This window comes from Natrix helvetica, assembly GCF_964273705.1.
Source record: "Natrix helvetica genome assembly, chromosome: 2".
NCBI classification, from domain to species: Eukaryota; Metazoa; Chordata; class Lepidosauria; order Squamata; family Natricidae; genus Natrix; species Natrix helvetica.
The window spans coordinates 285643944-285663053 of record NC_138552.1 but is presented as its reverse complement, the minus strand read 5'-3'; the positions used below and the strand labels follow the sequence as shown (position 1 = coordinate 285663053).

The following is a 19110-nucleotide window of genomic DNA, read 5'->3' as shown; positions in this document are numbered from 1 at the left end:
ATGCAACTGAAAATGCACTTCTTAAGGGAGGAGGAAGAAACGGAATGGAATAGCAATACAATAGCACTTACACTTACGTATATACTGCTTCATAGGGCTTTACAACACTCTCTAAATGGTTTGCAATGTAAGCATATTGCCCCCAATTATCTGGGTCCTCATTTTACAGACTCTCGGAAGGATGGAAGGCTGAGTCAACTTTCTAAGCACTGCGTCACCAGGGCAGAATAAAATGGAATGGAAATAGAAAATAATAATAGAATAGAATAGGAATTGGAATAAAATAGGAATGGAATAGAATAGAATTGGAATGGAATAAAAATAGGAATGGAATGGAATGGAATAGAATAGAATAGAATAGAATTGTAATTGTAATGGAATGGAAAAAAATAGGAATGGAATGGAATGGAACAGAAATAGGAAATAATAATAGAACGGAACAGAACAGAACAGGCTGGAAGGGACTTTGGAGGTCTCCCAACCCCCTGCTCAAGCAGGAGAACCTGTACAATCTCAGTCAAGTGACTGTCCAGTCCAGGGGTGGGTTCCTGCCAGTTCTAACCTCTTCTATAGAAGAGGTTCCACAAATCTACAGTGCCATTTAGAAGGGGTTCCAGCTCCCTCCCCCCGCCTGTCCGCACATCATCAAGATGAAGAGCGAGAGGAGGAATTCTGGGAGTTGAAGTCCACAAGTCTTAAAGCTGTCAAGTTTGAACACCCCTGGTTTTTTTTTTTTTTTCTAAAGGGTTAGGGGTGCAAGGAACTTGTAACTTGACAGCTTTAAGACTTGCCTGCTTCAAATGCCAGAGTTTCTGAGCCAACATTTTGGTTGCTAAGCAAGAGCGTTGTTAAGTGAGTTTCACCACATTTTACAAGTTGGTCACGCCCACCCAGTCACATGGCTGCCAAGCCACTCCCACCCAGTCACATGTCCGGCAAGCCACTCCGACCCGGTCACATGGCCAGCAAGCCACTCCCACAAAGCAGGCCACACCTACAGAAGAGGTTCTAAAACATTTTGAAGCCCAGCACTGGTCCAGTCTCTTCTTAAAAGCCTCCAGTGATGAAGCACCCACAATTCTGAGAGGCAAGCTATTCCATTTGTTAATTGCTCTCACTATCAGGAAACTTCTCATTAGTTCCAGAAGGAGAAGAAGGAAAAGATGGAGAGCAGCAGCAGTATTAGTAGTTGTCGTCAGGTATAGAGAGTAGTTTGCACTGGGATTGTTGCACAGGTGAACAGGTCTGACTCCAATGCCATGTGACCTAATTTGAAACACCTTCTTTCTATGATCCTTCACTTGCTTGGTAGCTATGAATACTGATAAATATGATGGAAGTGATAGAACAGTGATGGCAAACCTTTTCGGCACCTTTGCTTCACGCGCAAAGGCCAGCTGATCGTCACATGCGCATATGCACCCGAAACCCGGAAGAGTAACGGGTGATGCTGTACATGCTGGGCAACATGGCTCCATGTACCACTTCGGGCATGCATGCCATAGGTTCGCCATCACGGGGATAGAAAATATGTTAGATTATTTGAAGGTGGAGAAAGAGAGAAAGTTCAGTGCTAAGGACAAAGAGACAGGGGGGGGGGAATGCAATGAAGATGAAGAAATTGAGAAATTCAATGGAGATGAAGAAAGAGAGAGAAAAGAAGTCACTGGAAGTTGCAAGACAGAGGAAGTATCAACAAGAGAGAAAATGGCCACCACATTTTGTTGCCTATGAAGTAAGAATCTCCCAGGCCACCCTCAGAGTCCTGGATTCTAGGACTCACCCAAAATAGCATTTAATCAATCATAGTTCCTCAAATTACCCTCAATGGATCATAGACCTGGGCTACATTTCTCCCCCCCCCCCCTCCCAGAACACTACAGCAGGAGGGAAGCTTTTGAGATGATTTTGAAAGCTGCAATGCCACCTTTCAGACTAGGTCACAATTTCATGCCATTGGAAAAACATGAAAGTAGACAAAACCAGATGCCAGAACAGGACAATATTCAACTGGGAATCCTTCCAAGTCTGGAAGATGCTTTGAGCAAAGACGCCAGCTGAACAATATCATTCATGCCTGGTCATTTGGCACCCTCTACCGGCTACTTTCAATTGGAGACTTGAATGAAAGGGATCATTCAGTGGAGAAGAGAGGAAGGAGAAAAGCAATTGGGAGTCAGACCAACAATCCAGTAAACAATACCCCAATTAAGAAATTGCCAAAGAAGCTGGAATTTCACTCTGAAAACCCATCAGAGGGAAGAAAATAAGCAAGGGCAACAACGGAAGAAGGGAGAAAGAGGAGGGAAAAGACGCCAGGGTAAAGGAGAAGAAGTAAGGGAGGGATAGTAAGAGTGGAAGAGAGGGTAAGAAGGAGAAGAAGGGAGGAGGAGTGGGGGAGAGGGAGGGGAAGAAGAAAAGAGGAAGAAGAGGAGGAAAGAAGAAGACAGAGAAGAAAAAAGGAGTAGGGTTGTTGCAAAGTAAGATAGATATATGGGGTGGCAAGAAAGCGACCCCCCGATTGTGCTTTTTATATCCTTAAACAGATTGTGATAAATGCTAGAAGTCAACAGATAAATGTTAACAGTACCTATGAGAATGTATATTTGTGAATGTATATGGAAAGAAAAAAAATAAAACTTTTTTTAAAAAAAGAAATTTCCAAAGAAGCCAACAGTAAACAACTCAACCAAAGAATCTCTAAGACCACAACCACCGTACCGACAGGCCAAGCCACTAGAACAGGGCTGTCAAACTCAAGGACGGGGCCAGATCTGGCCAGCAGGGTGTTTAGATCTGGCCCGCGGGAACAGTGGAAGACTGGCCCAGGGTATCTCTGCCGGTGAAAACACAGCTCCATTTTCGCTGGCAGAGGGTTGCAAGAGGCTGTCGCAGCCGAAACGGAGCTTGGGATCCTGTTTTCGCTGGCAGAGCACTCGGGGCCACCACAGGGGATGTCGAGCTGGCCACACACACCCTGCCCCAGCCCCCTGCCCCCCCCCCCCCGAGGTCATACACCAGGGGTGGGTTGCTGCCAGCATTACTGCTGGTTCGGTCCGCACACGTGTGCAGTTGCCCATAAATAGATCTGTGCATGCGCAGAACATTTAAAAATGTGGAATAAAACATACCAGGGAACTGGTTCGTAGGCATGGCAGGCCTGGATCGCTGCCGGTTCTGGCAACCCAGGCCGGTAAACCACTACCGGTTCGGCCAAACCGGTCCGAACCATTAGGAACCCGCCTCTGTCATACACAGCCCTGATGCGGCCCTCAACGAAATCAAGTTTGACACCCCTGCACTAGAATATACTCTGACAGCAAACTTCACTTCTCACTAGCACTGATGACGTTACCTAGTTTGGGTAATAAAATGTCTGCAAGAAAACAAGCAAGCTCAGAGAACACCAAAGATTCCTCAATCTGACTTCCTTAATAATTCATTTGCTCTAGAGGTGGTATTCAGCAGGTTCTGACCAGTTCTGGAGAACTGGTAGCGGAACTTTTGAGTAGTTCAAAGAACTGGCAATTACCACCTCTGACTGGCCCCGCCCCCATCTATTCTCTACCTCCTGAGTCCTAGCTGATCAGGAGGAAATGGGGATTTTGCAGTAACCTTCCCCTGGAGTGGGGAGGGAATGGCGATTTTACAGTATCCTTCCCCTACCACGCCCACCAAGCCATGCCACACCCACCAAGCCACGCCCACAGAACCGGTAGTAAAACAAATTTGAATCCCACCAATTTGCTCCCCTTGTTCTACTAAAATGTGTTTTAAAAAAAAGAAATCAAGCTGGAACTACTGTTGCTCTTACAATTTACTGAGCATCCAAGTTCCCTCTTTTCCATCTTCACATCCACCTTGTTAGATTAAGAGGGAGTATTAAGACAGCTCAACTGCTAGTATAATCTCAAGAAGAACCATGCTGGATCCAATCAAACTTCAAATATCTTTTCCATAATTGATTCAATGCATGTGTAGATCATAGTATATGATCCCTAGTTTATGTTTGTTATTTCAGTTAAAAAGGGAGGAAATTATCTTCTGATTTACCTTGCTGTTTGACTTCCAACTCTTTCACTTCCAGATCATGGGTCAATTCTAAAAGAAAAGAAGAACGAAGCAGGAAGGTTAAACATGAGATTGTTTATTATTTGACAGGTCAATGCAAGGCCTTGTCAGATCGGCCACAACTTAAACCTCTAAATAAAACCGATCCTTTGCTCCGTTAGTTGAGAAAGGTAGACAATTTATTAGAGATCAAGTATATCGCAGGAGTGCAAAACCAGAACTGAAAATCGTGCGCCCAAATCCCTAAGTTCTATTCTGAATTTGCTGAAATGGCAAAATTGACTGTTTAGTCAGGGATAGGAAACCAAATACGTTTATAAAAGACTGGAAAATTCATATGGATTTTTTTTTTTTTTTGCTGAAAATGGAAAAAAATATGATCTATGGATGTACTGATTAAAAGGGATTGAATATAAGGAGAAAAACGTATGTAGTTTAAAGAGACAATAAGTTTGTAATTACCTCTGTATAAAGCAGCTTGGAAGTACCATAGTTTATTTACATATCTTTTATTTGCTATTTATATTACTTTCAGCACTTTCTTCTTTTATGTTTTCTTTTTCTTGCTTTAAAAATTAAATAATTATGTGTGTGTGTGATGTTTTTCTGAGAAGGGATGTGATCAATTACATTTGACTCTGAATGAAATCCATGGCACAAAAAGATCAGGATCTGCTGTTCTAAACAGAAACTAAATCTGTTACTACCTAGTTTGTGTTACATCAAAACATGCTGTTTATGTTCTGAGTTGCAAAGTTTTATGGCTTCAAATGCAAAATTTTAGGGATTCTGTTGATGTAGTCAGGTCGGTTTTATTGGGTTTATTTAATTGGTTTAATTAAGACCTTTTAATTAAATGGTTCCAGTGGGCTGCTGCAAACAGGTTTTAATGAAGAGCTTTTAATTGAGTGGCTTCACATTAGAGGTTTGTAAACTGGTTTTAATTAAGGGCTTTTAATAGAGAGGTTTCTAGGAGGGGATTGTTTCCACTTTGGCACCGTAAAAATAACAATGAAACAAGACAGGCAGACGTGTTGTAAATATGCACGAAATTCAATCAATCAATCAATCAATCAATCAATCAGGGTTTTGTTCAACAAGGGATGGTTGTCAGACTGAAAACGAAAGGTGAGATAGTAAGATTCAATCCAGTCCAATCCTTTGTTTTAATCTAATGGACAGAATCTTGCTAGATTAAAGCTGTAACATGCACACTTTCATGGCTAAGATGGGACTTGAACTCATGGTCTCTTGCTTTCTAGCCTAGTGCCTTAATCACTAGACCGCATGATCATGCATTTTTATGGTTAAGTGTCAAGTCTGAGACTGAACACAAAAGTGGGATAAACTTGGAAGCCCAAAGATCTCCAACAGGTAATCAAACTCAAGAATCATCAGAACTCTAACTTAAAAGCTGTAATAAAGGTTTGGGTATATATTATTATAATATATAAGGTACTAGTTGGTAATCTCTGACTTTTCAGAGTTTGGGTTTCAATTGTTCATTGAAATGCAAGGTTTCCGTTGCAATATTTGCTTTGGTTCTGAATTTCCCACATTTTTTTAACATTGTCTTTTTTAATTAGTTTATAATATAAAATACAAAAAAAGTAGGGAAACAGGGGAGGGAGGAGGGAAGAGAAAAGTGTGGGGAAAAGAAAGAAAAGGCATTGATTTCTGACTCCCTTTGATGCAGCAAAATAAAATAATAATATCACACCTCAACTTTTTCCTTTTACATAATAGTATAAACAAGCCATTTCTAGAACTTTGGAGGAAACCCAAAATCAAACTTTCATTTTTTTCCCACCCCAAGCACAAAGTCCAGAAGTGGTTTCCAAGTAGAAAAAAAAGTAATTGTTTTTTTTTTATAACCAAAGCGGTCCATTTAGCCATCTCTGCTAACTCCTCACATTTCCAAGGCCATTAACAGTTTATTTAATTTTTTTACTTTGTGCTTTTCTTTTGAAAATCAATAAAGTTATTTGAAAATAGGGCATTGGCAGATTATTTTTTTTTTGAAGAGCTGAGTTAATTCCATTTAGAAAGAAAAAGCTACCAAAAGCTTAAAAAGAAAAAAAAACCAGAATAATCATTTTCTGTTTTTTTAAATAAATGTTCACGCTGAGTCTCAGCAGGGACAATAAGAAGTCTTCAGTCCGGCCTTTTATAAGCTTATAAATCAAGTACAGGTAATCCTCGACTTACAACAGTTCATTTAGTGACCATTTTGAAGTTACAACGGCACTGAAAAAAAGAGACATGACCCTTTTTCACACTTACGACCGTTGCCGCATCCCCATGGTCATGTGATTTATATTTGGATGCTTAACCACTGACTCATGTTTATGACGGTCGCAATGCCCCTTCTGTGACCTTCTGACAAGCAAAGTCAATGGGGAAGACAAGATTTACTTAACGACCTTGTTACTAATTTAAGAACTGCAATGATTCACTTAACAACGGTGGCAAGAAAAATTGTCAAATGGGTCAAAACTCACTTAACCCTTTCTCACTTAAGCAATGATCAATTATGGTTGTACGTTGAGGACTACCTGTAATAGAATTTTCTCAGGGATCTTTCATCCCCAATCTTCTAACATTCTCACCAAAGTATTTAGGGCTTGAAGCGAGAGCAAAGCTCCTGACGGCTTCTGTTTCTGCAAGTGAAGGGTAAATTAACAAACCCCTGATGTTAAATTAGGCATAACTTTCCTGCTCCTGGTTGTAACAAGCTGGTGTGTTCTTTAAAAAGCAGTGCTTCTTTCTATTTTGCAGAGGCTGGGAAATTTGTTTCCCCCAGACACAAGAGGATATATTTATTTGTAGGGGGGAAAAAACCATTGCTAAGGAAGACAGAAGAAAAAGAGCAAAAAGTTCTGTATGACTTAGGGAAGAACCAATCCCGCTTACCAGAGGGAGCCCCCTTGTGGAGTACTGTGAAGCTGTTACCATGGCAACTCCACTGTGCTGTGCAGTAGAAGCCATTTTAAGGCACAACAGGCTGTATCTTAACAGAACTTGAATCCAAAATGCACACTATCACTGTCAAAAGTACTGTGATTTGACACTATAGATATAATTCATTCCTTTTCATTTCAGCCGGCCCAGGCGTTCCAGAGTTAGGCTGGAACACACACCCACAGACACCCACATCCACACACCCCAAGGGGTGTTAGGGGTGTCTTACCTCTACAGTATTTGTTTCCAGAGTGTAAGTCATCTGTGCACCAAGTTTGGTTGAAATTGCTTGAGGTGTTCCAGAGTTATGCTGGAACACACACACACACACACACACACACACACACACATGATAGATTAGAATAACAGGTTGGAAGGTGCCTCAGCAGTCTTCTGGTCCAGCCCCTGCTGAAACAGGAGACCTTGTATCATTTTAGACAAATGATTGTCCAATCTCTTCTTGAAAACTTCCAGTGATGGACCATCCACAATTTCTGAAGTCAAGTTGTCCCATTAATTAATTGCTCTAATTGTAAGGAAATTTCTCATTAGTTCTGGATTGAATCTCGCTTCTGTTACTTCTTGTCCTGCCCTCTGGTGCTTTGCGGAATAGGTTGACCCCTTCTTCTCTGTGGCAGTCCCTCAAATGTTGGAAGACTGCTATCATGTCACCCCTAGTCCTTCTCTTTATGAGACCAGACATACTTAGTTCCTACCACCCTCCATCGTACAATTAGCACAAGCCTTCGCCGTTTATTTGTTCCTAAAATATCAAGTGTGCCAATTGTTTCCTGGTGGAAAAAAAACAGTCTTGTGATTCATGAGCCAAGACTTTCATTTTTCTTTGTTCGGGGGCAACAATTAATGCACACTAATTACCCCTCTGGGATTGCATCGTCTAGACTCATCCAGCATCTCAGAAATAATGGGATAAAAAGAAATAGTAAAGCGAGAATATTCTGCATCCCTTTATGGAGAATGGGAGCTGAGCCAAATTCTTTCCTGCAAATGTCAGATTAATTTGCACCAAAAGGCTCTTTCCAACTTGGGTTAATAGTGCTTTCATCCCTGTAAAACAGGTAGCTGGAGATATCAGAACAATAAAAAGCTTGGTGCCGTAATTTATGCCTTTACTTTATTCTTTTGGGTGGGGGGAGCATTGGAAGGAAATTATATAAACTGGGTTGGTTCTGCCTGATTTTTGGTGCAGTATCTTTCAGAAGACTGGCTAGAATTCAGTGAGTCCTTAATTTGCAACCATTTCATTTAGCAACCATTCAAAGTAATGATGGGGCTGAAAAATGTGACTTACGACCTGTCCTCACATTTACCACTGTTGCAGCCTCCCTATAATCATTGATGTGTTCCTATCTGTGGTGGGATTCAAATTTTTTTTACTACCAGTTCTGTGGGCGTAGCATGGCTTGGTGGGTGTGGCTGTAGAAGAATACTATAAAATCTCCATTTCCACCCCATTCCCAGGCAAGGATGCTGTAAAATCTCCATTTCCACCCGACTCATGGGCAAGGATGCTGTAAAATCTCCATTTCCACCCGACTCATGGGCAAGGATACTATAAAATCTGAATTTCCACCTCATTCCAGGGAAAGGATGGTATAAAATCTGTATATCCACCCTATTCCAGGGCAAGGATACTATAAAATATCCATTTCCACCCCATTCCCGGGCAAGGATGCTGTAAAATCTCCATTTCCACCCGATTCATGGGCAAGGATACTATAAAATCTGAATTTCCACCTCACTCCAGGGAAAGGATACTATAAAATATCCATTTCCACCCTATTCCAGGGCAAGGATGCTGTAAAATCTCCATTTCCACCCGATTCATGGGCAAGGATACTATAAAATCTGAATTTCCACCCCATTCCAGGGCAAGGATACTATAAAATATCCATTTCCACCCCATTCCGGAGGCTCCGGGAGGCCTGGTTTTCGCCCCCCCGAGCCTTCGCCCAGGCCCTGCACTTACCTGGCATTCAAAATGGGCTGCGTGGAGACTCCTGGGAGGGGTGGGCGAGGCCAGCCAGGAATGGGATTTGAGGGTTTGCCAAACCATGCAGAATCTTCCTTAGAGGACTGCCCAAACCTGGGCGAACCTGGAGCAACCCACCCGAGTTCAACCCTCTGTTCAAGCAGTAGACCCTATATCACAAATGATGATTTGGAGGTGGGAGGGGGGGGCATGCCAGTGAGATTAAGGATAGGGTTAAGAAAGATTTGCTCCCAACTTTCAAGATCTTCTCCCATCCTCAGCCTTAGATGTTCGAAAAGGCAGACAAAATACATTTGTTCTCTGCCCTTCTCATCTTTACAATACAATAGGAGAGTTGGAAGGGACCTTGGAGGTCTTCTAGTCCAACCCCCTGCCTAGGCAGGAAACCCTATACCATTCCAGACAAATGGCTATCCAACATCTTCTTAAAGACTTCCAGTGTTGGAGCATTCACAATTTATGGAGGCAAGTTGTTCCACTGATTGTTAATTGTCATGAAATTTCTCCTTGGTTCTAGGTTGCTTCTCTCCTTGATTAGTTTCCACCCATTACTTCCTGTTCTACTCTCAGGTGCCTTGGAGAATAGTTTGACTCCCTCTTCTTTGTGGAAACCCCTGAGATATTGGAACACTGCTATCATGTCTCCCCTAATCCTTCTTTTCCTTAAACTGGACATACCCAGTTCCTGCAACTGTTCTTGACATATTTTAATCTCCAGTCCCCTAATCCTCTTTGTTGCTCTTCTCTGCACTCTTTATAGGTATACTAGCTGGATACCTGTGCTTTGCTACGAAACTATATGTTCGGGCTTGATAAATAGACACTTAAAGCTTGAAAATTGTTGAGTACTTACAATCAGGCTTGATACATTGACCCGTAAAGCTTAAAAACTAATGTAGAATGTGTAACTCCTTAGCATCAGAGCATATTAATATAAGGCAACTGGAGGTTGGAACAGAATTCTTTTCAGGTGGGGAGGGGGAGTAAAATGTCTAAACTCCTAGCCCACAGGCCACATGAGTCACACACTAGCCACGCCCATATAAGGCAACTGGCAGTTGAAACAGAGTTCCTTTCAGGTGGGGAGGGGGAGTAGTCTAACTCCTTACCATTGACGAGTGTTAATATAATACTGTATAAGGAATAGTGATGATCTGATGGCCATTTTGAAAAATCCTTTTTTTAGCGAGCACCTAGAAGCTGAGAGGAACACATGTGCTTAATTACAGGTTTGTAGGCTTTACAGTTCTGGAGATTTCATGATGAGTGAATGGTATTTGGCTTTTAATATGTATAGGTAATCCTGTATTGTAATTTGCCATGAGGCAGTGTGGTCGCTGTAATGGAAATTAAAGCATGTTGTTGCTGCACTGAATACAACACTTGACTGATACACACAAGGGAAATTCCTCAAACAGTTTCCCCGTGATTTTCTTTCATAACGGGAAGGCAGCTTTTCTCTAGCAATCCATTCAAAAACCATTGCTATCCTTTGAGAGAGAAAGGGAGATCGATTTACCAGAGACAAGTGGTATAAAGGGAGCAGTGGTGGGTTTCAATTTTTTTTAGAATCTCTTCTGTAGGTGTGTCCTGCTTTGTGGGAGTGGCTTGCTGGCCATGTGACTGGGTGGGAGTGGCTTGCCAGCCATGTGACTGGGTGGGCATGGCCAACTTGTAAAATGTGATGAAACTCACTTAACAACGCTCTTGCTTAGCAACCAAAATGTTGGCTCAGAAACTCTGGCATTTGAAGCACGCAAGTCTTAAAGCTGTCAAGTTACAAGACCCTCGCACCCCTAACCCTTTAGGAAAAAAAAACCCAGAGGTGTTCAAATTTGACAGCTTTAAGACTTGTGGACTTCAACTCCCAGAATTCCTCCTCCAGTCATGTTGGCTCAGGAACTCTGGCATTGAAGTGTGCAAGTCTTAAAGCTGTCAAGTTACAAGACCCTCGCACCCCTAACCCTTTAGAAAAAAAAAACCCAGCGGTGTTCAAACTTGACAGCTTTAAGACTTGTGGACTTCAACTCCCAGAATTCCTCCTCCAGTCATGTTGGCTCAGGAACTCTGGCATTGAAGTGTGCAAATCTTAAAGCTGTCAAGTTACAAGACCCTTGCACCCCTAACCCTTTAGAAAAAAAAACCCAGGGGTGTTCAAACTTGACAGCTTTAAGACCTGGGGACTTCGACACCCAGAATTCCTCCTCTCGCTCTTCATCTTGATGATGTGCGGACGGGCGGGTGGGAGGAAGCTGTAACCGGTTCTAAACGGACTGTAGATTTGTGGAACCTCTTCTATAGAAGAGGTTAGAACTGGCAGGAACCCACCCCTGAAAGGGAGGCACCACTTCAAACGATCCTTGAAGCATTTCCTTAGTAACCTGTTTAGGTCTGTGATTATTTCAAGGGCCTTTCACTTTTCCTATAAGGAGCTGTAGATCCAATGCGGAAGACCATTGTCACCCTCAGCCATTTAGTGACACATTGTGACTTTTCCTTCACATTCAGAAAATGGAGCCTGCTCGATTTCACTTTTACTAAAGGGGAATAAATGTATTTGTTTACTAAACAAAGGAGAAAGGGAGGGAATGTAGTCATGCTGGTAGTCCTTGAATTACAACAGTTCATTTAGTCCCTTTCAAAGTTACAACTGCACTGAAAAAAGGGACTTATGACCAGTTTTCATACTTATGACTGTTGCAGCATCCCTCTGGTCACATGATCAAAATTCGGGTGCTTGGCAACTGGCATGTATTTATGACGGTTCCGGTGTCCCAGAGTCATGTGATCAGCCTTTGTCACTTTGCCAGCTGGTTTCTGACAAGTGAAATCAATGGAGGAATCCATTGACTTTCCTTAAGATCCCCTTTACTTAACTGATTTTAATAATTGACTTTAATTCGTTGACTTTACTTAAAATTCTCTTTACTTAATTGATTTTAATAATCTGAAATGCAGGGATGGATGCGTTACGTGCTGGCTCCGCCCCCCCAGCTTAGCGAAGGGGGGGGAAAAGTCCCGATATGTCACGTGACTCCACGAGTTTGACACCGCTGCTATAGGGTTTCCTGCCTAAGCAGGGGGGTTGGACTAGAAGACCTCCAAGGTCCCTTCCAACTCTGTTATTCTATTCCTATTTTAAATTGACTTTAATTCATTGACTTTACTTAAGGCTTGCTTAAGGCTTGCTTAACAACTGCACAATTCACTTAAGCACTGCAGTGATTCGCTTAACAATGTTGGCAAGAAAGGTCATAAAACGAGGTGCAACTCATTCAACAACTGCCTCGCTTAGCAATAGAAATTTTGAGGTCAGTTGGGGGGTCATAAACCGAGGACAATTTGTACTGTGGAAACTGGTCGCACTTGGGATATCTTTGCTGTCATTAATTAAGGAGTTCCCGGCAGCTTATAAGAAATTTGAGCATCCTCTGGGCTTGGTATGTGCCCTTTTTATGTTATGCTTTTAAATCTACCTGCTAACAAGAAGCAATGGGTGGAAACTAATCAAGGTGGAAACTAATCAAAGCAACTTAGAAGTAAGGATAAATTTCCTGACAGTTAGAACAATCCATCAGTGGAACAGCTTGCCTCCAGAAGTTGTGAATGCCCCAACACTGGAAGTCTTTAAGAAAATGCTGGATAACCATCTGTCTGAAACGGTATAGGGTTTCCTGCTTAGGCAGGGGGTTGGACTAGAAGACCTCCAAGGTCCCTTCCAACTCTGCTATTGTATTGTATTGCTTGAGCTCACAATAAAATCCCTTGATTTTCTGCTGTGCTTTTTGTCTCTGGATCCAAAAGTACCAACTGATCACTGCCCTGACCTTTGGCAAAACAGAAGCTCAGAGCATTTTTGCTTGTCCGCAATCTTCCATTCCACTATTTTGAAAAGCTAGATTTCCAAATGAATGGATGAGTCACGCTTATTATAAGCTCTCACGCAGAAGAGTCTGTACAAAGATGGCGGTTAGCATATTGCTGCAGTATGAAACCTGTGGCTTCTATACCTTTGAACTAATGGGAAAGCAGTAGGAAGGTGTGCATTTTCTTTTCCTTTCTTTACTTTTCACATTGGAAACATCTTTCTGCATCACGAGTTGGATTGGGTCAGCAAATACTTAGCTTGTCAGGTCCAGGAAAAGAAACTGCAGAAGGGCAAAATGCCTTGAGTAAGGGGAAAATGGCACCTGCATCCGGTTGGAAACGCAGGTAGTCCTCGACTTACGACCACAATTGAGCCCGAAATTTCTGTGGCTAAGCGAGACAGTTTTCAGTGAGTTTTGCTCCATTTTATGGCCTTTCTTGCAGTTTTTAAGTGAATCACTGCCATGATTAAGTTAGCAACATGGTTGTTAAGTGATGCTTGTTCTCCCCATTGACTTTGCATGTCAGAAGGCTGCAAAAGATGATCACATGAGCATGGGACACTGCAACTGTCACTTGCTAAGCATCTGAAGTTTGATCACGGGGTCATGGGAAGGCTGCAATGGTTGCTAAGTGTGAAAAACAGTCATGTCACTTTTTTTTTACTTCCATTATAATTTGAACAGTCACTAAACAAACTGTTGTAAGTCAAGGACTACTATCCATCCATTCATCCAATCTCTCTCTCTCTTTCTATTTATCCATCCATCCATCCATCCATCCATCCATCCATCCATCCATCCATCCATCTAATCTCTCTCTCTCTCTATTTATCCATCTCTATTTATCTATGTAATCTCTCTCTCTCTTTATCCTACTATTGCAATGCTCTCTACATGGGGCTTCCCTTGAGATGCACTCGGAGACTGCAGTTGGTCCAGAATGCGGCCGCGCGGGTGATTATGGGGAGTACAAGGTACTCCCATGTGACACCTCTCCTGCGCGAGCTGCACTGGCTTCCTGTGGTCTATCGGGTGCGTTTCAAGGTTCTGATTACGATCTTTAAAGCGCTCCATGGCACAGGACCTAGCTACCTGCGGGATCGCATCCTGCCCCATACATCCCTACGACCAATTCGCTCGCACAGAGAGGGACTTCTCCAGGTGCCGTCCACCAAACAGTGTCGGGGGGCGACGCCTTGGAGCAGAGCCTTCTCTGTGACGGGCCCAGCCCTGTGGAATGACCTCCCCCCTGATATCAGGACTACCTCCGACCTCCGCTCCTTCCGAGCAAAGCTCAAGACTCACCTCTGTGTTTGGTATAATATTTGAATGTGAATTTTTGCGGGGGGGTATAGCATTTGTATGAGATTTATATTGTATGGAGGGGGGGGGGTGAAAAGGGGGAAAATTTGTTTGTACAAAACTCTTTTAATAAAAAAAAAAAAAAAAAAAGACTCACCTCTTCCAATTAGCTGGCCTGGCTCAACCATAGTTTTACCTTACCGCTCCTGACGGGTTTTTTAAATCTTGTAAATTAACTGAGGGTGTTTTAAATTGTCAATTTTAAATTCTATTTTATATATTTGCTACCTCCTCCTTGTATATGTATATGTGTACGTATGTGTATGTGTTCATTTTTATTGTATATGTATTGTTCATTTGTATATTTTATGTGTTTTTACTGTACGCCGCCCCGAGTCCTTTTAGGAGAGGGTGCGGCTAACAAATAAAAATTTATTATTATTATTATTATTATTATTATTATTATTATTATTATTATTATTATTATCCATCCATCTACCCATCTATCCATCCATCCGTCTGTCCATCCATCCATCCGTCTGTCCATCCATCCATCCATCCATCTATCATCCATCCATCTAATCTCTCTCTATTTATCTGTCTATCTATCTATCTATCTATCTATCTATCTATCCATCCATCCATCCATCCATCTAATCTCTATCTATCTATCTATCTATCTATCTATCTATCTATCTATCTATCATCCATCCATCCATCTAGCTAATCTCTCTCTCTCTCCCTCCCCCTACCTACCTAGCTACCTACCTATCTATCATCCATCCATCTAATCTCTCTCTATTTATCTGTCTCTCTCTCTCTCCATCCATCCATCCATCCATCCATCCATCCATCCATCCATCTAATCTCTATCTATCATCTATCTATCTATCTATCTATCTATCTATCTATCTATCTATCTATCTATCTATCATCCATCCATCCATCCATCTATCTAATCTCTCTCCCCCTCCCTCCCCCTACCTACCTAGCTACCTACCTATCATCCATCCATCTAATCTCTCTATTTATCTGTCTATCTGTCTGTCTGTCTGTCTGTCTATCTATCTATCTATCTATCTATCTATCTATCTATCTATCCATCCATCCATACATCTAATCTCTATCTATCTATCTATCTATCTATCTATCTATCTATCCATCCATCCATCCATCCATCTATCTATCTATCTATCTATCTATCATCACCCATCCATCCATCTATTTAATCTCTCTCTCTCTCTCCCTCACCTACCTACCTACCTACCTACCTCTCATCCATCCATCCATCTAATATCTCTCTATATCTATCTATCTATCTATCTATCTATCTATCTATCTATCTATCTATCAATCTATCTACCTACCTACCTACCTACCTACCTACCCACCCACCCACCCACCCACCCACCCACCCACCCACCCACCCATCCATCCATCCATCCATCCATCCATCCTCTCTCTCTATATATATATTTATCTATCTATTTATCTATTTATGTATCCATCCATCCATCCATCCATCCACCCACCCACCCACCCACCCACCCACCCACCCACCCACCCATCCATCCATCCATCCATCCATCCATCCATCCATCCATCCATTGCTTTAGTCAATTTATGCAATGAAACTTCTAAGTGGCAGAGGAAAAACACATGCTTACAATTTTCCCTAATGGGTAATTTTCCTCCCTAGCTTTCATCCTAATGTTTTTGTTCATGTACTGTACTTAGAAGCTAACATGAGCACAACATCTAAATCTCGTAATTCATGTGGTAATATACCCTCGCCAAAAGGTCTTGTAGGAATAAGGTCTGGAAACTAGTATTTTCTAAGAACCATCCTGGGTCCTACTGTGGTCTATCTTACATGCTATATGAGTGGTCCTTGACCTATGACTACTGTTGGGACCAGAATTGCCACCGCTAAGCAAGGCAATTGGTAAAGGTGTCACGCCTGGTTTTACAACTTTCTTTGCCATGGCAGTTGAGCAAAAACTGTGAATATGCAGTTGTTAAGTGAATGAGTTGATCTCTGAGGGGGAGCTGGACCTTGCAGGGATAACGGAGACCTGGTTGGGCCACGAGGGTGGTTTACCCCTCGTGGAAATGTGCCCACCAGGCTTCCGTGCATTCCATCAGCCTTGGGCCCTGGGTAAGGGTGGTGGGGTGGCGGTAGTTATACGGGAAGGTCTAGAGCCGAGGGAATTCATTGTTCCTCAGATATCCGGGTGTGAGTCCCTTGGTGTGAAATGGGGCCCAGGGAGGCAGTTGGGTTTGCTGATTGTATACTTGGCTCCTCGCTATACATCAGCGGCCCTGCCCGAGCTCCTCGAGCTGATCTCGGAGACGGCGGTTGAGATCCCCAAGCTTGTGGTTATGGGGGATTTCAACCTGCCGTCGACGGGAGCAGCATCTGAGGTGGCTCGGGAGTTCATGGCTTCCATGACAGCCATGGGCCTGACCCAATTAATTCAGGGCCCCACACACGAAGGCGGCCACACACTGGACCTTGTTTTTGTATCTGAGCAGTGGACGAGTGATCTGGGTATAGGGGACTTAGTTGTTACACCCCTGTCATGGTCAGATCACTCATGTCTCCGGCTGGACTTCCCTGGCGCTACCCCCCACCGCGAGGAGGTGAGACCAGACGGTCCAAGCTGGTACCGCCCCAAGCACCTGATGGAGCCGGAGAGGTTCCAGATGGAGCTTGGGCCATTACCTGTAGCCCTGACCCGCGCTCGGTCGGAGGACCTAGCGGCCACCTGGAATAGGGTGGCGGCTGGGGCCTTGGACCAGGTTGCGCCTTTGCAACCTCTCCTGCGGCAGTGACCCACCCGGGCTCCTTGGTATACCGAGGAGCTGAGGGTGATGAAGCGCCATAGGAGACATCTAGAGAGCAGGTGGAGGTCCTCATGCTCCGAATCTGATCGAACACAGGTAAGAGCCTATTTACGGACCTACCTTGTGGCATTAAGGGCGGCCAAACGTAGATATTGCGCCGCTCTTATTGCGTCCGCGGATAACCGCCCTGCCGCCCTGTTTAGGGTGACCCGCTCCCTCTTATTACAGAGGACGCAGGGGGCGCCCTTGCAGGGCAGAGCAGAGGAGTTTGGGGAATATCTGCAGGACAAAGTCGCTCAGATCCGGAGCAGATGGGCCCCCCTCAGTGGACCGGACGGGCCGCCAACAGCGAGTCTTGTGAGACCATCCTGGGAGGAGTTTGATTCTGTTGCCCCCGAGGATTTGGACAGGTTGCGTGGACGGCTGCGACCCACCACATGTTTAATGGACCCGTGTCCCTCCTGGTTGGTACTGGCATCTTGGGAGGTGACCCAAGGCTGGCTTCTGGGCCTGGTGAATGCCTCATTGGGTGAGGGATCCTTACCAACCGCCTTGAAGGAGGCGGTGGTGAGGCCCTTACTTAAGAGGCCTTCACTCGACCCAACGGAGCTAGCTAATTATCGTCCAGTCTCCAACCTTCCCTTTCTAGCGAAGGTTGTCGAGAATGTGGTGGCGCAGCAGTTTCCACGACACCTTGACGAATCCGATTATCTAGACTCACGCCAGTCCAGCTTCCGACCCGGGCACAGCACGGAGACAGCCTTGATCGCGTTGGTAGATGATCTCTGGAGGGCCAGAGATAGAGGTTGTTCCTCTATCCTGGTCCTATTAGACCTCTCGGCGGCTTTTGATACCATCGACCATGGTATCCTATTGCGCCGGTTGGAGGGGATAGGAGTCGGAGGTACCGTTCTGCGGTGGTTCGGCTCCTACCTCTCCGACCGGAAGCAATGTGTGTTGACAGGGGGACAGAGGTCGACCCCGAGGCCACTCACTTGTGGAGTGCCACAGGGGTTGGTCCTCTCGCCTCTCCTGTTCAACACATATGTGAAGCCGCTGGGTGAGATCATCCGTGGTTTTGGGGTTGAGTACCACCTCTACGCTGATGATACTCAGCTGTATATTTCAACCCCAAACCACCCCAACGAGGCTGTCGAAGTGATGTCCCGGTGTTTGGAAGCCGTCGGGGTCTGGATGGGGGACAACAGACTTAAACTCAACCCCTCCAAGACTGAGTGGCTGTGGCTACCGGCACCTTGGTTCAGCCAGCTGATTCCATCGCTGGCCATAGGGGGCGAACAATTGCCCCCTGTGGAACGGGCACGCAATTTGGGCGTCCTCCTTGATGCCCGGCTGTCAATGGATGACCATGTGGCAGCCGTGGCAAGGGGGGCGTTCCACCAGGTTCGCCTGGTGCGCCAATTGCGCCCCCTACTGGACCGGGATGCCCTACGCACGGTCACTCATGCGCTGGTGACGTCCCGCCTGGATTACTGCAATGCTCTCTACATGGGGCTGCCCTTGGGACGCGCCCGGAGACTGCAGTTAGTTCAGAACGCAGCCGCGCGGGCTGTGATGGGGAGTACGAGGTACTCCCACGTAACACCTCTCCTGCGTGAGCTGCACTGGCTACCTGTGGTTTTTCGGATGCGTTTCAAGGTGCTGATTACCATCTTTAAAGCGCTCCATGGCACGGGACCTAGTTACTTGCGGGATCGCATCCTCCCACATACATCCCTGCGGCCAATTCGCTCACACAGAGAGGGACTTCTCCTGGTGCCGTCCACTAGGCAATGCCAACGGGCGACACCAAGGAGTAGGGCCTTCTCTGTGATGGGCCCAACCCTCTGGAATGACCTCCCCCCCCGACATCAGAACCACTACTGACCTCCGCTCCTTCCGGCAAAAATTGAAGACTCACCTGTTCCGATTAGCAGGCCTGGCATAATTACAACTGTTCCTCCTTGCAAATGTACTAATAACTGGTTATTTTAGGGGTATTGTTTTTAATTTATTGTGTGTGTTTTAGGGGTTTAAAATTTAAAT

At 44.3% G+C, this 19110-nt stretch overlaps 1 protein-coding gene across 1 annotated transcript in view; it reads right to left on the bottom strand.

The window, feature by feature from the left end:
- Positions 1 to 19110, bottom strand: part of CCDC92B (coiled-coil domain containing 92B) — a 47482-nt gene that overhangs the window by 11516 nt on the left and 16856 nt on the right. The window contains exon 3 of the mRNA XM_081944362.1: positions 4054 to 4101. Within this exon, the coding sequence (XP_081800488.1) occupies positions 4054 to 4101 (48 nt within the window). The remainder of the gene's footprint in view (positions 1 to 4053; positions 4102 to 19110) is intronic.